The 22,416-nt window shown below is 55.7% G+C and overlaps 1 protein-coding gene and 1 long non-coding RNA gene across 7 annotated transcripts in view; one reads left to right on the forward strand and one right to left on the reverse strand.

Moving 5' to 3' along the window:
• NECTIN1 (nectin cell adhesion molecule 1) overlaps positions 1 to 11,440 on the forward strand; it is a 61,910-nt gene extending 50,470 nt beyond the window's left edge. The window contains exon 6 of the mRNA XM_027036735.2: positions 7,431 to 11,440. Coding sequence (XP_026892536.1) covers positions 7,431 to 7,978 — 548 coding nt within the window. The 3' untranslated portion in view covers positions 7,979 to 11,440. The remainder of the gene's footprint in view (positions 1 to 7,430) is intronic.
• Positions 1 to 22,416, reverse strand: part of LOC106983908 (uncharacterized) — a 285,065-nt gene that overhangs the window by 28,483 nt on the left and 234,166 nt on the right. For 3 of the 6 annotated variants that reach the window (XR_008290619.1, XR_008290621.1, XR_008290620.1), the window contains 3 exons: positions 11,499 to 11,621; positions 10,401 to 10,653; positions 94 to 562 (listed from right to left, as the gene is read on the reverse strand). This is a non-coding gene — a long non-coding RNA (uncharacterized LOC106983908). The remainder of the gene's footprint in view (positions 1 to 93; positions 563 to 10,400; positions 10,654 to 11,498; positions 11,622 to 22,416) is intronic. The other 3 variants (XR_008290624.1, XR_008290622.1, XR_008290623.1) reach the window with 1 other exon arrangement.

The following is a 22,416-nucleotide window of genomic DNA, read 5'->3' on the forward strand; positions in this document are numbered from 1 at the left end:
GGCTCCGGGCCCGCGTCCCAGAAGTAGGAGACCTCACGTGTGGGTCCATCCGAGGCACAGCGGCAAAAGGAGCTGTCCAGGGTGTGCACCTACCTGTGCAGTCACACTCGGGGCCGTTCCGTCCCACTCTCACCAGGGGGAGGTGGAGTCACTTGTCGATTGCTGTTTTCTTCAACTCCCTGCCCGTGGCTCTCACACTGGTCAACTCCCTGCCCGTGAACCAGAAGAAGTAGAAGCGTCCGAGGTGGAGCCTGGGAAAAGCTACGGCAGCCCGTCCTCCAGGCTAGGGTCGGGGGCGGTGGGGAGGGGGAGGGCCAGAAGCACAGACTTCTCCCCTCCTGGAGAGAATTTGGGCAAAGCTCAGTAAGAGCCTAATGGGTACCCGAGCTCTGGCCGTGGGGCCATGGGACAGACAGGGATGAGGAGTATTCATAAGGGAGCATAACCACGCCACAGGGAGGCGTGTCGTACGGGGGCCATGTCAGACTTGGCCTGAGTGTGGTCACATAGCGGTTCCTCCTGGCTGTGTCGCTTTCACGTCGCAGAGTCTCAGCTTCCCAGTCTGTATGACAGAGATCATATATTTATCTCAGGCCAGATGCATACTCCGCTGGCTGGAGACACTGCTGACTGGGAAGTCAGGGGAGGGGGCCAAGAAACGGGAGCAGTGATCTCCCGTGATCCTACCCCTGGCATGAGTGGACCAGCCAGAGGCCCTTCTAGGCTAATGGGGCCAGGTGGCGCTACCCAGCTAAGTCGGGGCCTCCCTTCTCCCAAAGCTCGAGAGGAGGCAGGATGACTGTGAATGCACGCTGCTCATCAGGGACTCAATGGCATCCAGGAGCAAGGAGGAAGGGAAGGGGGCACTTCCCAGGCCCAGGCTAAAGAAAAGAGAGGAAAAGGGAGGATGCGAAGCCAGCCGTGGAGGTGGGCCGTCTCCTTGGGGCTGATGGCAGCAGTGGGATGCCCTGCGTGGGATCTGTGGTCAGGCCTAGCTGGCCTGTGGGCAGGCGGGCCAAGCTGCCCAGGGCTCCAGCTGGAAGACGCATGCGACATAGCCTCCCGTGCTCCCCGGAGGCACAGAGAGAGACAGGGCTGGTAAGCAAAGTCACACGCAGGTGACTTGCATGAGGACACTCTTGTTGACAGCCCAGTTAGGCAGAGGCCAGGGACGCGTGGTGCCCACTGAATCACTGATGGGCCCGGGAGCCGTTTAGCCGGCCCTCCCGAGGGAGGACCTCTCGGGCCCGCAAGACGGCTCAGCCGGGAAGCCTGAGCCTTTTCACAGCCATGTGTTCTGGTGCTCACGGCCAATCTCCGAGCAGCTGCTGACACCACCGGCCCTTGTCCCACATCAGCTGGTGCCTATCACGTTCTCTGGGGGCCCACTGTAGGGGCACAGCCATGCCCTGTGCTCCAAGCCCCACTGGTCAGTAGGGAATGCATCAGCGAGACGGATAAGTGGAAATTTAATTTTTCATTCTGGCCATCCGTTCGGGTAATAGCTTTGCCCTGGGCGCATCTGGAGAGGAAAATGAAGAGAAGCCGGGGCAGGGGTGGGAGGAGGCGGGCCGCAGGGTGTGTGCCAGAGACACGTGCGTGTGCAGGGCACGCGTGTGCGGGGCACTTCACCTGCACAGGCTTCTCAGGGCCCCGGACCCTGGAGAAGGTGGCATTTGAGTTGTTCCTACAAGGATGAGTGGGCAGTGATGGAGGGTGGGGGTCCCCAGGCAGGGGAAGCTTGTGGGAGGAGAATGGTGGGAGCACTGGAAGGAGTGGGGCTTTCTCTGTGTCGCCAAAGGGGAGCCTCTCAAGGGTTCTCAGCAGAGAGGCAGGTGGTTTAGACCAAGCGTTTGGGAGGGGCTGTACAGTGAGGATGTCCCTAGTGGGAAGCAACAGGCCTCGGCTGTGGTCATGAGGACGAAGAGACAGACTCCCCAGAATTGGCGTGGACGTGTCCATGGGGCCCGGGGCCCTCACACAGGCCCATTTTTGAGATCTGAGTACTGAGAGCAATTTCATGGGGTTAGCCCAACAGTCACAAAACAACCCAGTGAGCTTCCTTCCCTTCTCCCTCCAGGGGTAATGTGAAAGGCGGGGATGGGCGCTCAGGGTACGGCCTTGACCAGATGAAAAAGGCCAAATGGGGCAGCATCTATCCCTGGGACGGGGGCTGTTGGGAAAAGAGTATCCAGGCTGCTCTAGGAGCAGAGCAGGGAGGCCACTGTGGTGCAAGCGTCTGGCCCAGTTCCCATTTCCGGGAAGCCCCGGGTTCATCCACTGGGGACAACCACTTGAAGGTGAAGGTAACAGGGCTCCTCCCTCTTAGACCGGGTGTTCCTGTGACCGCGTGTTGGTGGGGCTTCGGGGTCCTTTTGGGACGGAGGGCGCATGCCTCTGAGCGTGTAAACGCAAGCAGACGAGCGCCTATGTGCAGGCCGAGTGGGCACACGGGAACCCTGGCTGTGCCATGGGCAAACGTGCCTTTCTGCGGGCGGGCAGATGGCAGGGTGTGTCGGGGAGCCCCTGAACAGACAGCTGTGTCTGCGCCCCTGGGAGGATTCGGTCCTGCTCCGGCATGACGAGGCCCTGTCCCGTGGCCTACACAGCTGCTGCAGCTGTCTGACCCCGGGCCTTCCCACTCTCCCTGCGGCCCCTGCACTGCACACTGGGAACTGTAGTTCCAGCAGCTTCCCGGCCTCATCCCGTGATGCTAGAGCATTTCCCGCCTGCCTGAGGAAGCACCAGGCGTTGGTTCTAGAAGCAAGCCCAAACATCCTCTTTGACGCTAAAACTCCTCCAGATCCCAGAACCAGACTATAAACCCTAACCTGCCCTCCACCTCAGATCCATCCAAAGCCCCTGTACCAGCCCACCCATCCAAGTCAGGAAACCTTGGCCCCAAAGGAATGCAGAGGTCCCACTGCCCCCAGGGTCCCGGCCAGCCTGCCATCCCAGAGTGGAGGCTGCAGTCCTTCAGGAAAGGGGGCCGAGCTGCCCGCTTTGGAAGACAATGTGAGGGAGGCCCGTGAGACCCCACCACCCAGCTCTTCTCTCCCCGGCCAGCAGAGGCCCTTGAGGCTCTGCTTCTGGTGCCCCAGGAACTACTAGCTGACCGTGACAGCTGGAAGGACAGAGGGGGCGGGCGGGTGCTTCATTCCACACCAAGCAGCCGCCTCTCCTTGCAGATGAATGAGGTCCCCATATGGCATCTTCACACGGAAGTCTGCAATGCTGGACAGTCATCTCAGCCATTTGTCTACCTCTAGGCAGACCTGGCCCTAAAGCAGATAACCAGGGTTCCCTTTGGTCCCAAAAGAACCCCAGGGAAGGGTAAACTCCCTTAGGACTTGGGGAAGAAAAGTGAAACAGAAGGACCTAGAGGGGGACCCAGAGGCTCAGCTCTAAGACAAGCTTTGCCTTGACACAGTTCATTCAACAGATGTTCTTGAACTCCGGCCACATGCCAGGCAGTGGCCTGTCCCTGTCCCTCTGGAGTCTATGTTTTAGCACAGAAGGAGGACAGCAAACAGATAGAATACATTTGAAAAATTACGTAGTCATTTTGAAGGTGACTTGGAGAAAAGAGCAAGGTCAAGGGGTCCCAAGTACAGGGGTGGGGTTTGTGAGCTGTGGTTTTAAACAGGGCAGTCAGGGGAGGCGTTGGTGAGAAGGTGATGTCAATGAGAAGTTTGATCCAGGCCCTGAAGGAGGTGAAGGAGTAACCTGAGACATGGGAGCAGAGTCTTCCGGGGTGGAGAGCAGCCAGTGCAAAGGCCCTGAGGAAGTTTGGAGCAGAGTGAGCCAGGAGGAAAGCAAGAGATGGAATCAGAGGTGGAGAGCAGAGGCACAGGTCGTGTAGAGCATTTGAAGCTCTTCAGACTTAACAGGATCTCTGTGGCTCCTGATTCAAGATCATCTATAGAGGCAAAAGGTAGAATCGGGGAAGCCGTTAGGCAATTACTACAATAATCCAGGTGACCGATGATGGTAGCATGGAATAGAGAGGTGGTGGTGGTGGTGGGAAATGGTCAGATTCTAGATTTACTTTAAATTCAAACTTATACACTAATTTGGGACACAAGCCACGCCCATGAAACGGGTAGTAAAACTACCATACTGTGATTAGTGGGGTCCAAAAAATTCAACCTATTCAAATAAAACATAGGAGAGCTTTATTTTCATTGGGTCTCTGCTGGTGCAAAAAAGCATAAGAATAAATATAATGGAACTTCTACTGCACACAACTGTAACACATTGAATGGAAGCAGTCCCAAATTATCATGAGTCCGCCATTTCCCCAGCTCTTCTCCTCACTCCTTCGGGAGAGAACTTTAGCCATTTGAAAACTGGTGGAAGGACCAGAGCCAATTGTGGTGGATCCTGATTTGCATTTACTACAGGGTGTTTCATCAGAGGCTTTACCATCATATATCAGTATATGACAAATGGAATGGAATTGGGTATTGTTTCTACTAGAATGAGATGTGTAGACCATTAATACATAAAAGGGAACAGGGAAGTGTGAGCTGGAGAAGGCCAGGCTGCACAAAGACAGGACTGAAGAACGGAAATGGGCACGAGGGGATGAGGAAGGGCACTCCTGGCAGAGTGAACAGCATGAGCAAAGGCTTGAAGGAAAGAATCAACTTTGACAGCAAGGATGGTGAGTTAGCCAAGGCCAAGATCAAGTGGCATGATGAAAGCTCTGAAGCCCAGACTGGCGTGGTCCAGCAGGCAGTGGGGAGGGACGTTATTGCTAGTCTTTGAGAAAGGGAGTGGCAGTGTGTACACAATGGAAATTAACCTGGTGACTGTGGATGGTGACTGAAAGAGAACAGAGACCAAATGAAGGTGGGAGATTCAGGAATCTACAGTGAAACCTGGCATGAAGTGGTAAGAAATTGAATAGGAGAAGTCAACAAGATTTGATGGAAAGACTTGAAAGGAAACGGAGTTCCCTCCATTTGGATACCTTTCTTATTCTCTTGGCCTCTCCAAGTCCTTGCCATCCTTCAAGGCTTGGCTTAAGTCTTTCTGAGAAACATTTTCTAACTCCAGGCCACAGTGCCCTCTTTCCCCTGCATTCCTGAGGCACTTCTCTGCCACTGTCCTTGATTGTCTGCGGGCGGCTTCATCCCTAAGGGTGTCATTTCGTTCCCCAGATAGGCTGTGAGTTTTTTGTATCCTGTGACTAGCAAAATAGATGTTCCATAGAGGATTGTTGATTGGATAGGTGGATGGATGAATGGATTGGTAGATGGGTACATGGGTGGATAGGTGGATGGATGGACAGATGGGTAGATGGGTGGGGGGATGGGTGGGGGGATAGATGTATGGGTAGGTGTGTGGGTGGATGGGTGGATGTATGTATGTATGGATGGATGGGTGGATGGATGGATGGGTGGATGGATGGATGGATGGATGGATCAGTGGATGGTTGGGTAGATGGATGGGTGGATGGATAGATGGGTGGGTGGATGGATGGATGGATGGATGGATAGATGAGTGAGTGGATGGATGGATAGATGGATGGATAAGTGGACAGGTGGGTGGGTGGGTGGATGGATAGATGGATGGACAGATTAGTGGATGGGTGGGTATATGGGTGAAGCAATGAGGCAGTTGTACAGAGGAGAGAGCACTCAGATATGGGGTGAGAACTGAAGAGGGAGCAGACGGGTAGAAAGTATGGAAGAGGCCAGGTTCCTATTAGCTGCCTTTTGGGTGTGCCTTGTGGAGGCAGCTCCCACTTCCTGGGGAGCAGGTGTGCAGCCCTTTTAAAGGCAGTAAACAGACCTGGTGAAGCAGGAGAAGCTTGAGGTTCCACGGAAACCGTTCTGGAAGTGAGCGGTGAGGACAAATATTCAATAAATATTTATTGGGCAGCCACTCGGTGACCTACACTGAGGACACAGTGGTGACAAGTGGTTGTGTTTCTCTGCCAACTCCTGCATGTGGAGAGGCCGGGAACGGGAGCATCTGGGTGGTCCCTGCTCAGCCATGTGACCGCAGGCAAATCGCCTCCCCTTGTCGGGGCCCCCGTGATTTCATCAGCCCTTCCAGCCTGGACTCCCGGAAGTCCTTTCCTCTTCTCTTCTAGAGCCTCTGCCCTGCTCTTGCCTGCTGCTGCCAGCACCCCACCCACTCACACACATGGCCGGAGTGGGCCGGCTTTACCTCTGGGAGGAAGGAGTGGGCCCATAGGAGGAGCAGGATTCCCTTGGAATGAGTGATGCTCAATCAGGGAGTGAGCTGGCAGAAACCGATTCCCAGGGACCGGAACAAATGCCCAAACCATACACCTTTACCCTGGCCTAAAGAGAGGAGGGCCTAGAATAGCCCAGCAGCCCTCCCAGGTTCCCTGGAAAACCTGCCCACCTGTGCCTCCTGACCGGGGCCAACCGTGGTCTCCGGTGCCACCCTGTGGTGGTGCTGGGAACCGCCTCCCTCAGTCTCCCCTCCGGGCAGCATTGACCACAGCGCGGGCAGTCACCCGCCCAGCCTTCCCTCCCTCCCACCTACTTCCTTTCCCTCCTTTCCACCTTTCCTGCTTTCTTGTTTCCACCCTGTCCTCAGCGCGCACATGTTCGTACACATACGTTCATCGCATCAGCACAGGTATGCAGGCTCGCCGTGACGGGCCAGGGTGTGCCCGGGCACGCGCTCCCTGGTGACGCCACTCGTCATCGTGGCCGTGAACTCACGTGCGCTCGTGCCCCCTCTCTGCACAGCCATGCTGAGTGTCTTTTGCTCACAGCCCAGGCTGGCAGCACCCCTGGCACCCACCTTGCCCTTCAGGGCCAGACTGCAGCCGAGAGCCACAGCCCTGGTTTCTGGCACTCACAGGGCATCTATGGGGCCAGCCTGGGAACCCGCCCTCTTCCCTGTGCCCTGGGAGCAGGTGAAATCAGGCGTGGGGCACCCAGTGAGCAGCAGGCGTCGGACACTTTTGGGGACGTTTGCACAGCGTTTCCGTGCAAGAGAACCAATGTCAATCACTGGCTGCTGGCCGCAGGCAAGCTACTTAACCTAAGACTTGTTGCCTGGTGCATTGGCTAGAAATTAACAGCATACTTGTTTCTCAAGGTGCCGTGATGGTGACTGGCAGCTAGGGGACACTGGGTCCACGGTGGGCTCCACTAATGGGGGTGATCCAGGCTGGCACCACAGCCAAGGAGAAAGCCAGCATGGAGCCTCCGGGGCTCCGGGACTCTCTGCCTCGTCGCCCGCTTCAGCCACAATACTGCGGCGCACTGGAGGGCTGGGGCACCGAGGGGCCTGTGGAACTGGAGTCACCCTTGGGCCTTGGGCCCACTTCCTGGCCTTTCCATCCCCTGCCTCGCTCCCTCCCTGCCATCCCTGCTGACGCCCCCACCCCCAGGAGCAGTCACTGACACTGTCCCCCTCCGTGTCTTTTCCTCACCCAGAATTCCCCTACACCCCATCTCCTCCCGAGCACGGGCGGCGCGCCGGGCCAGTGCCCACAGCCATCATTGGGGGCGTGGCGGGGAGCATCCTGCTGGTGGTGATTGTGGTCGGCGGGATCGTGGTCGCCCTGCGCCGGCGCAGGCACACCTTCAAGGGCGACTACAGCACCAAGAAACACGTGTATGGCAACGGCTACAGCAAGGCGGGCATCCCCCAGCACCACCCGCCCATGGCCCAGAACCTGCAGTACCCTGATGACTCGGACGATGAGAAGAAGGCTGGCCCCCTGGGCGGGAGCAGCTACGAGGAAGAAGAGGAGGAGGAGGGCGGCGGAGGGGGCGAGCGCAAGGTGGGCGGCCCCCACCCCAAATACGACGAGGACGCCAAGCGGCCCTACTTCACGGTGGATGAGGCAGAGGCCCGTCAGGACGGCTACGGGGACCGGACTCTGGGCTACCAGTATGACCCTGAGCAGCTGGACTTGGCCGAGAACATGGTTTCTCAGAACGACGGGTCTTTCATTTCCAAGAAGGAGTGGTACGTGTAGCCTCCCTCTCTGGAGCCTCTGTCGGCTCCCCTTTCTCCCCGGCCCCCACCCGCACGCCCCCTGCCCTCCCCCACTCACCCACTCTTCCAGGAGCTCGACAGAGACTCGCCCGGCTGCCCAAAGCCAGCCCCACACTGCCGGGGAGCGGGGAGCCCAGGGCAGACACGACCTGGCTTTGTTTTGATTTCCTCCCTGTCCCCCGCCCTCCCCGTGGTGTTGTGTTCACTGTGGCTTTGGTGTCGCTGTACCTTCCCTCCCCTGACCACCGCCACCACCCGCCCCCCCGCCCTCCCCCCAACGCCTGCCCTCTCTGTGGGGAGCCCTGTTCTCGTCTTGTGTACCTGGGCGTCCCTCCAGGGTTTGGGGAGCCAGCCCTCCCCGGCCCCCCGACACTGGAATTTGTGTTCTTTCCACTGGGGGTGGAGGGCTGAGGGGCTCCGAGAGGAAAAGCCCCAAGCCACCCCCGGATGCCGCTCTTCTTCTCCCAGGGAGGGGGAGCCCACACCCCTTGCCACAAGCAGCCAGGAGCTAGGGACCCCGCTCTAGACAGTCGTTGCACCCAGGAGACAGGGAGAGGCTTCTCCAAAGCACCCAGGGTTGTCTTGATTGTTAAGCGAATCGAATCGAGGGCCCTACCGGGGGGGCCTTGGGCAGTATGTTTTCCTGGTGAAGTTGGTTTTACACTTTTTGTCCTCATTGGCCAGCAGAGAGTGAAGTTGGCCCAGCTCTGGTGTGTCTGTCCTCTTGACCCCTTTCTACTCCCCACATAGTGGGACTTTAGGTGGCCCACACTTCCCGTATGTCTCCACCAACGCATACACGCACCCACATGCACACTCACCACTCGTGTCTGCCCCTCATTCCCCTGGGGTCACAGGCCCTCCCCGGCCAGACACTGCCCGAGGCCCACCCCTCCCTGCCCCACCTCTTCCCTCCCAGCTGAGGATGGGGACAGCCTTCGGAAGCCTCCAGGGACTGCAGAGACCAGGGCCCCCTGGAGCCTCCACCCTAGGAGCTCAGGCTGGCCCTAAATTGCTTCTTTCAGCATGGGAGGTTCTCAGATTTCTCCCTTCTCTATCACGTGCTAGCAACTCTGTCTGGATTCTCCTGGGGAGTCAGGGCAGGGGGTCCCTAGGCTGTCTGGGAGTCACAGGTGACTGAGCACCACCATGGAGGGCACGGGGAAGGGAGTCCACCGGGTAGAAGCTTTGCAGACACAGATGCTGAAGAGTGTAGGTGGTGGCTCACCCGCCAAGGCCAATGCAGATGTTCTGGGCTTGCCAGAAAGTGCAAGGGGCATGGGGGAGCCAGGAATCCCAATTCTGCAGCTCCTGCTCCCTGCTCTCCACTCCCCGCTCATTTGTCCCTGGTCTCCGTTCTGGGATGGGGCGGGAGGGACCTTGGGGAAGCTTTCCCTTTGAGTTACAGATTCCCTCCTTGAATGGGGCTCCGGGGCCCATCCGTCACCCAAGACGAGGGTTTCCTGTCTGTACAGTGGGGGACAGGCCCCTCCCAGCTCTCTCAGTTCCCCCAGCTCAAAGTGCCTCAGTTCCTTCATCTGCCCACCCCGGTCCCCCCCGGGCACTCTAGATAGGAAAGACCCTGGGATGGGAGAGCAGGCTCATGCCTGCCCATTAGGGTTCCGGTTAACCCAGGCCATCAGGGGCTCTGTGGGATGGCAAGTGTTGCGGGGGGAGGGAAGCAGACCACTCTGTGCCCCACGGGCACTGACCTACCCTGCCATAGGCTTCCCAAGGGAGCCCCAGGCCCCAGCCCTCTCCCTCCCCTCCCCTCCCTGGTGCTGCTATTAACACCCCCCCCCCCCCACCAGCCCCGTCTCTGCCCTGGTGACCCTGGGCCCACCAGCTGGGCCACCCTCACCCGGCCCCCACTGCCCCAGCCCCAGCCCTGGCTGCCCAGTAGCCACGTAGCAGAAGTCTGAAGCCATGCCAGCCCTGGGGCAGCTCTCCCCTCTTGGCATTGGGTGGAGATGGGGGAGAAAATTCTGGGGTCTTTCAAGCCACAGGGCAGAGAGGGGTGGAGGAGCCGGGCTGCCTCTCCCAGCAGTATTAGTGTCGCCCCAGGGCAGAGGACCTTTTCCATATTACATCACTGCCCCATTCCACCTCACGGCACTCTGGCCCCTCTGCTTGGTCTCCTGCCCCACCCCCCACCCCCTGGCAGGAGGAAATCCCAGGGGCCTCCCTGATAGAGGCATTCTCTGACCCCTTGAAACCATGAAACCGAAAGTCTCCCTCCTGCCACCCCCTATTCCTCATTATGTGATGTACTTAGGAGGGCCCCTGGGCCCAGCCAAAGCCCTGAGTCCCTGTTAAGACACCTCCATGCCCTCCCCCCAAGCAAAGCACAAAGTATGGGATCCATGCCACACGCATGGGCCGCGTGGGAGGCTCCTGCCTACCTTGTCCAGCAGCAGCACACCCGGCAGGGCGGTCGCTCCTCAGGGGCCCAGGGTAGACCGGGGGCAGGCAGGGGTCGGCGCTCGGGCCTGGGGAGATGGGGCTTTCTGCGCCCCGAGTTTGCGGGAAGGTGGGCACTGCCGCCGGGCCCACAGACACAGCCAGCAGGCAAAGGGGAGGTCTGGCCCGACAGAGAGATGAGGATCTTTTGCTTCTCCTTTGTGCCCCCGGCATGAGCTGAGCCTTCTGCCTTTGCTGGAGATGAAATAAACTTGGTATTCATTGTGCCAAGGCCTCCCCCCGTTGTCACCCTGCCTCTTGTTACCCTCCTTCTTCTTGCCCCCGACCCTGCTCCCCTGCTCCCCCTATTTCTTTAAGATTTTGATATTGTTCTAACGTGTAAGCGAACCATCCCGAGTCCCCTTTCATCAGAAGGAGCCGAAAAGCAGCAGCAGGGAATCGGTGACCACGAGCAGGCAAGCGCGGCCCCCTCGAGCCCAGTCTGCGCGCACACGGGGCACGCTCCCCTCCGACAGGTGCACACGCACAGACGCGCAGACACGGCAGAGGAACGGGCTGGTCCTGCCGAAAGCCCCGCAGCAGAGACGTGATTTCCCAGTGCTTAGGCCGTAAGAGAGACTCACGGGGGCCTCGTTTCCCGGGCGTACACCCCCCTCCCATCAGCCCCCTCCATGTGCCCAAGTCACTGGTGCAATAATTTTTCTGCCACCCTCCAAGCAGAGGAATCGGGAACTGTGTTAGGTGGATGTGGGTGACCCGCCTGGGAGGACAGGGGCCCAGAGACCTCTGAAGCCACCAGGAGCCCTCTCCTGCTCAGGAGCACGTGGGCCCCTCCCAGGCCACAAAGAGACCTGCTGTGGCTACGGGTGCCGTGAGGGGCTCCCGAGGCCTTGCCTCTGCTGCTGCTGCTGCTGCTGCTGCCCCGACCGTAAGGCCCAGCCGAGCCCCCTGCCTGCCGGTGCTGTTCTTCTAACTCCTGCTGTGAGGAACGGGATTCTTGGCCGGAAAAAAGAAAATAAAACGGTTTTCTCTTTTTGTACAAATGGAAGCAAAATCCAGGAGAAGCTGCCACCCCTCACCTCCGAGTGTGATGCGCTACCTTGGCATCAGTTTCTTCGTCACCGTGTTCGTCTTTGGTCCCGGGACGACCCAGCAGATTCTCCTGGTTCTGACCCAGGGGGTGTTTGCATCACCCCCTTTTACTTGTATAAAAAAAAAAAATGATGAGTTGAAAAATGTACTGAGGGAAAAAAAAATGTACTTTTTTATAAATAAAGTGTTTAAAACAACGTTGGTTGCCTGTGTCGCTCGTCTCCCTGCGGTGGCCGTGCTAGGGGCACGGGGACAGGGGAGAGCTAGAGATGGGCCAGCACGGTAGTGAAGGGGAGGGAGCCTCTGGCCGGTGCCCAGGTCCCATGGTTCTGGGACAGTGACACCAACCCCTGCAGAAGCCTGCCTCCCGGGGTGGGGGGTGGTCAGGGTCCTGCCTGAAATGTCACCCCAGCTCCCAGGCTCTGCCAGGAAGTAGCACCCACACCCGGGAAGACTGGTGGGCAGCAGAGGCGGGAAGGCTGGGCCTCTACAGGCACAGGCAGGGAGGAGGCAGGGCCCTCCCTGGGCTGGCCGGAGTCCCTACCTTCCTGAGTTTAGGCCTCTGCTGCCCTCCAGCAGCCGAGCACAGCTCAGGCTTCTTCCCTTCCCCCTTCTCGCCCACTCCCTGCTGCCCTGCTCCTTCCTGCCAGTTCACCTCCTGTGGTCTTTTGGAGAGGAAAGCCAACAGTTATCGCCTGGCGTGTCAGACAGAGAAGAGATGGGGAGCTTTATCTTCTGTCCCCTGCCAGGTCTCTCCAAGAGACCCAGCCCTTCATCTCCAGGGGTGGGGGGAGCGGGGCTGGGTGCAGGGAGGGTGTCCTCATTCCTTGCTTACCTCCCCTCCCCGTTCCACCACCATCTGCTTCCTATCTCCAGGGCTGGAATGCAGGACAAATCGATCCTAGGTGGGAGTGGCAGGGGCTTCACCTCCCCCAGTCACCCCCGGTAGCCTCTTTTCCCTGAAATCCACACCATACACCTCTGAGAAAAGGGGGTAGGGATGCTGAGAGCCAAGGTGGCCACTTAGCAGAAAGCCCTCCTGCACATGTGGGGGGAAGCCCCGTCCTCCTTTCCTAGGATCGGGGTGGGGAGGCCAGGGCCAGAAGGAATCAGGTGGAATCGGGCCGGGAGAAGCAGCCGGCAGCTGTTGGCAGCTGGCTGGGCCCCTCACTGGAAGGCCAAACCCAGCACCCTAGACTGTGTTTAGATGCGGATTCGTGAACGAGATGCAAATTGGTTGTTTAAGTGGTCACTTCCTCAGTTTTCCAGGCTGTCCGTTCAAGTTAATTTTTAATTTGCACAGGCAATAAATGCTTAATTACATTATTAATATATTGGAAGAGAGCAGTGGACAGAACGTCCTAATTGGCATTTAACTAGAGCGTTCCGGCAAATTAGCCAAGACTTTCTCTGGCATCGGAAGGAGGGCAAGCCAATTAGTCCCAGGCACAGCCTCTCCTGGCGGGAGGAGCCCAATCTGGCCCCTTCCCCCAGGGTCCCGGGAGTCCAGGGAACACCTAGCTTTCTAGGTGCTAGCTGAGCTGGGTGCGGGAAGAACTTGGCTCGTTAGGGTCCTTCTGCCCCAACCTCAACCCTCGGCCCTGTCCCCGCATCCCCACCCTCAGCACAGCAGAGGACCAAACGCTGGGGACAGGGGTCCTGGGGTCCTGGGGACAGGACCTGTCCGGGTGGCTAAGGTCCCCCTGGGTGTGCCCACCATTGCCCTACCTCAGCTGTGGAACAGGACTAAGATAGCTGGGCACCCAGAGCTGCTTTCTGGATACCGTGGAGGCCTCTTTCCCTTCCTCTTTACCTTGACCACTCTGCTTGCCGACGGTTAAGAGAATGAACTTGAAGAACTTGAGGGTTGCATCCTTCACTCATGTGTGCATTCATTCGTTTGGCCACTCTGGGCCAGGCCCTGTGAGATACTGTGATAGTCCCACCCAGAGTCCCCGCTTTGAAAGAATTCAGAGGCTCTAGGGGTCCCAAATTCCAAAACAGCCAGTGCCTGCTGGCCACAGGTTGGAGCAGAGCTGTGTGCGAAGCCCTATGATAGCACAGAACGGGAATGGCTCATTTTGCTTGGGAAGGTCTGAAAGGTTTGATGGAAGATGTGACGATTTCCCCTGGGCCTGAAGGATGTGCAGAGTTCTCCAGACCAGAGGTGTGTTAAGAGCATCCCAGGCTAACTTGAGACTTTAGCATCTTATATCAGTTGTTCTAAAAGAGAACATTCAGTCCAACACACTTAGCACGGTGAGAACAGAAGCCTAGAGGAGGAAACTAAGGCTTGGCGACCAGACCAGCAGAGAGCACATGCTGAACATGCTCTGGGCCAGAACCAGAGCCAGGTGTTGAGAGCAGTGGGGGTTGGGGGGGAGGAAGCCAGGGAAGGGGGTGGCACCCCCCTGACTGGAGAATGCTAGAGCTGACACCACTTTCGATTCACCCACGGAGCAGAGCGAACCCCCGCGGGTGATCAGCTGGGCTCGTGGGCGCCACATTTGGTGTGTTCAGTGGAAAAGATGGTACAATTCTGGCTCCAGTTCCCGTGTGCATTTTCTTCCACGCCACCAAGCAATAAACTCAATTCTGACACTATGGACACGGAAGGAGCATCGGATCCCACAGGCCAGGGGCTCAGTCCCATAAGACTGACTGTCCCTGACTCCAACGCCAGGGTCAACTGCAGGATGCCACCTGTGCCTCTGACCGACTGGCTATAAATCAGAGAGGTTCCTTGGGTTCGGATAATTTGCAAGAGTGGCCCACAGAACGTAGGAAGCCAGTTAACTCAGTAGATCACCTGTTTATTATAAACGGCTGTAACTGATTGAAGAGCCGCCTAGGGCAAGGTGCATGGGAAGGGGCTGGGAGCTTCTCTTCCCTCACTTGCGGGTGTTCACCAACCCGGAAAGCTCTCGAATCCCGTCCCTTTGGGTATTTATGGAGGCCTCGTTACACAGGCCTGATTGACTGACTTATCGGCCACTGGCAACTGAACTCAGTCTCCAGCCCCTCCCTTCTCCCTGGAGGTCAGAGGTGGGGCGGAAAGTTCCAAAGTTCTAATCACGTGGTTGGCTCCCCGGGCAGCCAGCCCCCATTCTTAGGTGTTTTCCAAACTTCATTAACTTAAACCCAGGTGTGGCTGAAAGGATTTCTTCTGAGCATCAAGACACCTTTTATGGCTCTTATCGCTTAGGAATTTCCAAGGGTTGTAGGAGCCTTGTGCCAGGAACCAGGACAAAGACCAAATGCGTGCTTATTATAAATCACAATATCACGGGTGATATCTGCCATGCTTTTGAAGAATGGGAGGTAGGTGGGTCAGGGGCAAGGCCTCCTGTGCAAGCTGGAGGGGAGCCCCGGCTCCTGGAGGCACCTCTGCCCTGCCCCCAGGGCCAGATACTTTTGGGGAGCAATCCTTGGGCACCACCCTGGTACTGACTTCTGTGGCCCCCCAAGCCCTATTTTCTCCCCTGGTCTGCAGGCTTGATGGGAGAGCCAGGCCAATCCTCACTCTAGCTCCACACTCAACCTCCAAATGAGAAGCTACAGGCCCTGCCCTCTTCCCTCCCCTCCGCACACACACTCCACTGCCTGGGGCCTCATCCAAGCTGGCCCCTCCGGCCTGGTGCATCCAAGCTCATCTTGAACTCCGCTAGGAAGGGCACAGGAATAGCCTTGTTTGGCTCGAGAACCAGCTCCAGGTCACCATCCGCACACATCACTGGCTCCATCGGGCCAGGGAACAGACCCAAATCACTCGGGGGTTAAAAACACAAATATTCAGGCCCCACCCCAGATGAAGAAGGTCAGAGCCTCTGGGGGTTGGACCCAGACAGGTGTATTCTCAACAAGCTACCCAGGAGATTCTAATGGTGTGGAGGCAGAGGCCACCCCAGGTGTCAATCATGAGGAAGAAGCAGGTCCTGAGATAGGAGACTGGATCCAGGGGTGGCAAGGTGGGCGATGCAGTGGATAAGCACATAAGAGCTTGGGGTGCCAATATGCTATTTATTATCATGACAAGATCATCGCCATCATCATCACCTCTGAGACCTGGGACCCTGGGTGCTAGTGACTGTAGTGGAGGCCAGTACCTGGAGGCAAGTACAGAGCCAGGAGGGAGCCATACCTGTAGTCCTCATGAGGCAGGCTTTCTGGTTTCAGACCCTTCCTGGGCACCCGGTCTCTGGGCACATGCCAGAAGGCCAAGCGGGCTTCTGAGTTAAAAGCCCAGGCAGGAGGTCCAACAGGCCCTCCTTGAATGGAGATTCTTGCTCCACAGTGTGACCACCTTGGAAGCAGTGGGTGTGCTTTATGAAGGACAGTAACAGCCCCCTTAGATGAAGGGGGACACGCTGAGAGAGGCAGAGGGGAGGATGGCAGGCCGGTGCCCCGCAAGCCCTTTACTCCCGCTGCCTGAGGACTGGCCCCGAGGACCCCCTGGAGGCCCTCTCTGAACAGGGTATACTATTCCCCAGGAAGCAGGCCTTTTGGGGGATGGCTGACTCAGTGCCCAGCAAGCTGGGGTCCCCTCAGCCTGAACTCCTCACACCCACTCTCCCCTCACTTAGTGCCCAGCTCCTTTCTGCTGTGCCATGCTCCCAGGATCCTCAGGCCTGAGAGAGCCTCCATGGCCAGCAAGAGTCAGCAAGTACTCGAACCATACGAGCTGCCTTGCCCATAGGCTGGAAGCCCCTTGAAGGCTAGAATCAGGGCTTATTCATCCGCAGCACCTAGCCCGGGGCAGGCACACAGTGAGTGCTCAATAAAGGTTGAACACAACTAAATGTTATCAAAGCGAGAGTCAAAAAGACCTTGTAGGTGGAATGACCCAACCTCCCTTAAGGCAGGGTTTTGCTTCAAGCATCCCAGGTACCTCTGGGGACGGGCAGCTCACTACCTCTCGAATTAAGCCCCACCATCATATGGCAACTCCTCTACTCAGACAAAATTCCCCTCCACTAAGTTTTACCCACTGGTCCAAGTATTTCCCTGAGAAGCTGGCCTGGCCTTCTTAGGACAGTCCTTCAAATATTTGGAGATGGTTAGTCCTGGCCAAACTTCGTCCCCATGTGTTTATCCCTCTGCTCGAAACATCAGGCCACTTAGCAACACATCTGTTAGGAGCCTGGACTTGAGTCAGGCAAACCTGGGTTCAAGTCTTGGCTCAGGTGACCAGTAGCTGTAGAAAAGCATTATCACAATGCCCAGTATAGAGCAAGCTCTCAAAGCCACATCAAAAATCCCAGGTACCAGGGCGCCTGGATGGCTCAGTCAATTAAGCATCAGAGTTCGTCTCAGGTCATAATCTCATGGTTTGTGAGTTCAAGACCTGCATCCGGCTCTGTGCCAATAGCTCAGAGCCTGGAGCCTGCTTCAGATTCTGTGTGTGTCTCTCTCTCTCTGCCCCTCCCCTGCTCACGCTCTCTCTCTCTCTCTCTCTCTCTCTCTCAAAGATAAAGTAAATGTTTAAAAAATAATAAAAATAAATAAATTTTAAAAATCCCAGTTACCTATGGACTTTGGACTCTATGGACTTTTGTCCTCATCACAAGTGCACTCCTTAATCCCCATCACCTATTTAACCCATCCCCCCCACCTGCCTCTACCTATGGACTTTGGGTGGTCATAATGTATCAGAAGTTTATTGATTGTAACAAAATGGATTATAACAAATGTACCACTCTTGTGCAACAAAATGGATTATAACAAATGTACCACTCTTGTGCGAGATTTTGGTAGTAGGGGAGGCTGTGCATAATGGGGTCACAGGGTATATGGGAAATATCTATATCTTCCACTCAATTTTGCTGTGAACCTAAAACTGCTCCTAAAAAATTGTCTTTAAAAAAAAACAAAAACATAATCTGATACTCCAGCTCTTTGGAAAAACAACACATAACCAGCTCCCTCTCATTCTGAGGACCAGGGATAAAATAGTCTTCCCTGGAACTGATCTGACCAGCAGGGGATGGGAGATGGAGGGGTGGAAGGATTGTCTGAGTGTCCTCCCTGAACCTGGCTTATTCCTCTTACACCGTGGATATACCTAACCCAGCTGACCTCAATAATAGTGGTCACATGAAACACCTGGTGGCGTGGGCTCCATCCTGGTGGTTAAGTTTCTGGGTGGGTGGATGGATGGATGGATGGATGGATGGATGGATGGATGGATGGATAGATGAGTGGATGGATGGATGGATGGGTGGATGGATGGGTTGGATGGACAGATGGATGGATGAATGGGTGGATGGATGGGTGAGTGGGTGGGTGGATGGGTGGGTAGATGGGTGAGTGGATGGATGGATGGTTTGGATGAATGGACAGATGGATGAATGGGTGGATGGATGGATGGCTGAGTGGATGGATAGGTGAGTGGATGGATGGATGGATGGATGAATGGGTGGATGGATGGATGGATGGATGGGTGAGTAGGTGGGTGGATGGGTGGGTAGATGAATGAGTGGATGGATAGGTGAGTGGATGGATGGGTGGATGGATGAATAAACCTTTGAGTCTTTTTCATGTGTGCTATTTCTAAGCAGATCTCTCTTATTCAGTACTTGTACTGTCTATTTTTCCCTCTAAATGTGGTGATTTCTCTGCTATCCATTTATCTTAATGATCTGGGTCAGTATTTCAGCCCATTGTGGTCCTTTTAGACGATTCTATCATCAGTTCAGTTCACAGCAGACATTTGTTGAAACCCTGGTGAAAGGAAAGAGGAAGGCTTCAGGGTCCAACTGACCTTGATTCCATCCCTAGTTGTACCATTTATCAGCTGTGTGGACCTAAGGCAAGTTGCTTGCCTTCCCTGAGCTTTATAACTCAAGCTACATGAATTGACTGCTGAGATGAATAAAAACAGTTGTATATAGAGAAAGTTATTTGTAAAGCAGATAATAGTGGCACCTACCACAGAAGGCTGCTGCAGGGATTAAAGGAGAATCATCCCTTTGTAAAGCACTTGACACAATGCCTGGAACAGAGCGAGTGCTCAGCCAAGTTAAGTGGGGATAGAATTATCTCTTACTATTATTTCCACCCCTGCCTATCTGCCCTAAGCAGCAAACTACAGCAGGGAAACGGAACCTGTCATGGAAATGACATCAGGTTTTAGGACACTTGCCAAGTCCCAGCTAGTTGCCCAGCTCTGGGGCTTCCTGGCTCGGTGGTGACCACATTATTTGCATCGTCCCATAATACCTGCCATCTTGTGGGAGGGACAAGGGCATAGAGAAAGCTAGGATGTGTCCCTCAGAGGCAGGACCCTGACTGAGGCCCCTGAGGCCATGTTTACTCCGGGGCAAAAGCTTCCAGTGTGTCCTCCAGAGTGGTATCTGCAGAAATGCCCCAGGAGGCTCCCGATGTGGGAAGCAAGAGGATGGGCATTGGTTTCCACCTGTTTTACCCACCAAGGCTCCATGTAAGGTTTTAGTTCTTTGTTGTTTTTAACTTTTTGTATTTTTTTTAAGGTGAGGGATACCATACCAACAATAGAGTATACCAATCTTAAAATTTTTTTATTTTGAGAGAGACAGAGACAGCGCGAGTGGGAGAGGGACAGAGAGAGAGGGAGAGAATCCCAAACAGGTTCCACACTGTCGGCAGGGAGCCCGATGTAGGGCTCGAACTCAGGAAACCGTGAGATCATGAGCTGAACTGAAACCAACAGTCGGACGCTTAACTGACTGAGCCACCCAGGTGACCCTAGAGCGTACCAATCTTAAGGGTACAGCTGCACACGTATACACCCACGTCACCACCCCCTCAGACAAGACACAGACGGTCACTCAAGCTCCCTCCCAGACAATACTCCTATTTTGGAAATTTGCATGAATGGAATCGTACAAAGTATACAATTACTTGTCTGTCTGGCTTCTTTCACTCCATATGATATCTGTGAGATATATCCACGTGGAGTGTTTTTGCGTGCTGTGTAATATCGCATTGTGTGAATATATTGCAATATATTACTTCTATGCTGTCATCAACAGATACGTGTGTGTTGTTTCCGGTTTGGGCCAATTGTGAATAAAGTTGCTACAGCATTCTTATATGTAACTTTCGGGCACACGACGTTCATTGCTGTTTTGGTATATACTTGGGAATAGAATGAGGATTAGCAGATACAACCAAACAGTCTTCCAAAGTGGTTGTGCCAATATATGCCCCCATCAGGAGAATATGAGGGGGTCTAGTTACTCAACTTCCTTGCCTAGGCATGATACCATCTGGTCTTTCTGTTGTAGCAATTCTGGCAAGGGCGTAGTGGCATCCCATTGTGATTTTTATTTGCCTTTCTCTGATGACTAAGAATGTCAAGCACATTTTCGTATGACTATCTGATAGTTGGGGTTTTGAAAGGACTTTAAAAAAAAAAAAGCTTGAAGATGTATTGTCATGCATTCCCAGGAGGAGGGGTTGGTGTCCATCCAGCTACGCTGTGATCCTCCTCAGGTCCCTGTTCTGGGGGCCCAGGAAGCACTGGGGAGGCAGGACAGGATGGGGAGAGCCAGAAGTGGAGGGAGGATGGTGTGTCTCTGGAGGAGCCCCCGAGTAGCAGGAAGGAAGGGCCAGCGATCAGGAAATGCCAATCCTGACACAAAACAGGGTGATGCCCTGTGGTCACAATGAGGTGTTGAGGTGCCATAATGGCCACGCTGGGTGGGGCCAGCTGGGAAACCTTCCTCTGCTGCCTGGATTGACTCCTAAGCAATGCGGGCTTCCTGGGGTTTCACAAGAAGGGCAGGGGACGGTGAGCCACACCCAGATGCAGTTTTCACTGATGGCTGTGATGGGTTGGAGGGATGTCAGAGCCCGAGGACAGGCAAGAGGCAGGTAGACACTGGGAAGAGCCTTGGACTGGGACTGGGGCTCTCCTTCCATCATGGCCACTTCCCCAGCAAGGCTCTTCACCTGAGCCCATGCCTATCTGCATGGAGAACCAAGAGCCTGGAGGACGGGAGCTTGGCAGCCTCTCCCGGACACCAAGTGGGGCTGGGGTAGCAGGTCCCCCAGAGCTCCCCGGCAGGACAGTGATGAGTCACCACACCCCATCCATCACCTCTATCTACTACAAGTGATCCTGAAACCAGGTGTCCAGGGTGCTGGTGGCCAGGGAAGCTTCCAGAAGAGTCCGGCCTGCTGTAGCAGTGGGAGCGTGTGGGAGGGTGGACAGCAGCCCGTTGGGCTGTTCTCACCCCGCTTGCTGCTGAGCCTCCCTGCTCTGCCCTCCTCTGCACAGAAGTGAAGAATCTGCCTTGCTAACAGAGCAAAGACCTACCTGAGCAGAGCAGAGAAGGGGTCCCCAACAGAGAAGATCACAATGAGAATGGGTGAGAATGTCTCTTCTGACAACCCACCTAGGGAGTACCAGGGTCGGGGGAAGGCCAGAACCCCAAGAAGGACTGTGGCCGCTGTCTGTCTGTCTCCAGGGTTTTCCTCCAGAGAAGGAAAAAGTTGGGGGGTTTGATCAGTGAGAAGTGCTGGTCCCTTACAAACAGCTCTTTCAGGAGGCATCCCAGCCCCCCATTGGGAACCGGGGCCCCCAGCTGGCTGGTCCTGGCCTTCCTACAGGCTCCAGATAAAGACAGCACACAGGGCCACCCTGGTTGGGAAGGCTCACCATCTAACGTCTGCCCCTCCTCCTGCGTGTTTTCTGCCATCACCTTCCAGCTACCGGATTCTCTGTCCCGAAGCCTGGGCGTTTGGGTGTCACCCCCGTGCCCTGTGCTTTGGTCCCTACAGCGCAACACATGCGGGTCCCAAGCAAGACATTCACCTACCTATTTTAGAATTATAAGTCACTAACACCAGAGGAACCTCAAAGATCATTTGCCCCAATCCTCAAATGGGGAAGTTGAGTCCCAGAAGGCTAATAACCGCAAGAATTCCTTACCGTTACATAATGTTTGGAAATTACAGAATGACCCAAGGGCTTCTACTGATTAGCTAAGACTTACGATATCGCTCACTAAGTGCCTGGCACTATTCAAAGGACTTTATGATAAGAAGTCCTTACCTCAGCCTTGGGAGGTAAGGTAGTATTCGTGCCATCATCCCAAGACACAGAAACGAAGACATGAAGGGAGCTACTGAGTGACAGAGTCGGCTGGCACGGGAAGGGGGCGGCCTGGCCGCAGAAGCTGTGTCTCTAACCACTTTACAGCGTGCGCACTGCCTGCCACCATCAAGACCTTGAAGATCAGAGCCACGGACTGACGACAGGGTAGGAGGGCCAGGAGAAGGGGCCACACCAGCCTAACGCACGGGGGGGTCCTGGGCCTGACACAAGTTTCAGTACGCCCACAAAGCAGCAAGTGCCCCAGGCGGGTACAACCGGGCTTGTGGGAACCATGTTTGCTATCAGATGGAGTCATCCGAGGCAGGCGGGGCTCCCGGGAAAAGGTTTCCTGGAAAAAGATAGTACCAAAGATGACGTTGCAAAGCGGAAATGATCTGCAAAAGCCGTCAAACACCCAGCACCGGGAGGACCTCCATGCAAACGTGTGCAGCAGGAATCGACCAGACGAGGCCAGGCCCCTTGGGCTGCAGGAAGGGAAGCTCTGTGCCCCAGGATTCTCACGGCCAGCTGGGGAGGCAAGCAGGAGGCAGGTCCTCCCGGCCCCATTTAGCTGATGATTAACCAGAGGCTCAGGAAGTTCAGTGTCTTGCCCAAAGTCACACAGGTGGTGAGGAGGCGACTCATAACTTGGACCCAGGCCTTCTGACGCCAAGCCAAGTGCTCTTTGCAACGTACCGAACTTCACATTAAAAAGAACCAAAATGCCACCGTGCCTCACGATTTCGCAATGGTTTGTAACTTGCAAAACACATTGAACACACACACAGTCCCATCCGAGGTCGTGCTCCAGGGCCTTAAAGCACAGC

The sequence above is a fragment of the Acinonyx jubatus genome, chromosome D1 (genome assembly GCF_027475565.1).
Source record: "Acinonyx jubatus isolate Ajub_Pintada_27869175 chromosome D1, VMU_Ajub_asm_v1.0, whole genome shotgun sequence".
NCBI classification, from domain to species: Eukaryota; Metazoa; Chordata; class Mammalia; order Carnivora; family Felidae; genus Acinonyx; species Acinonyx jubatus.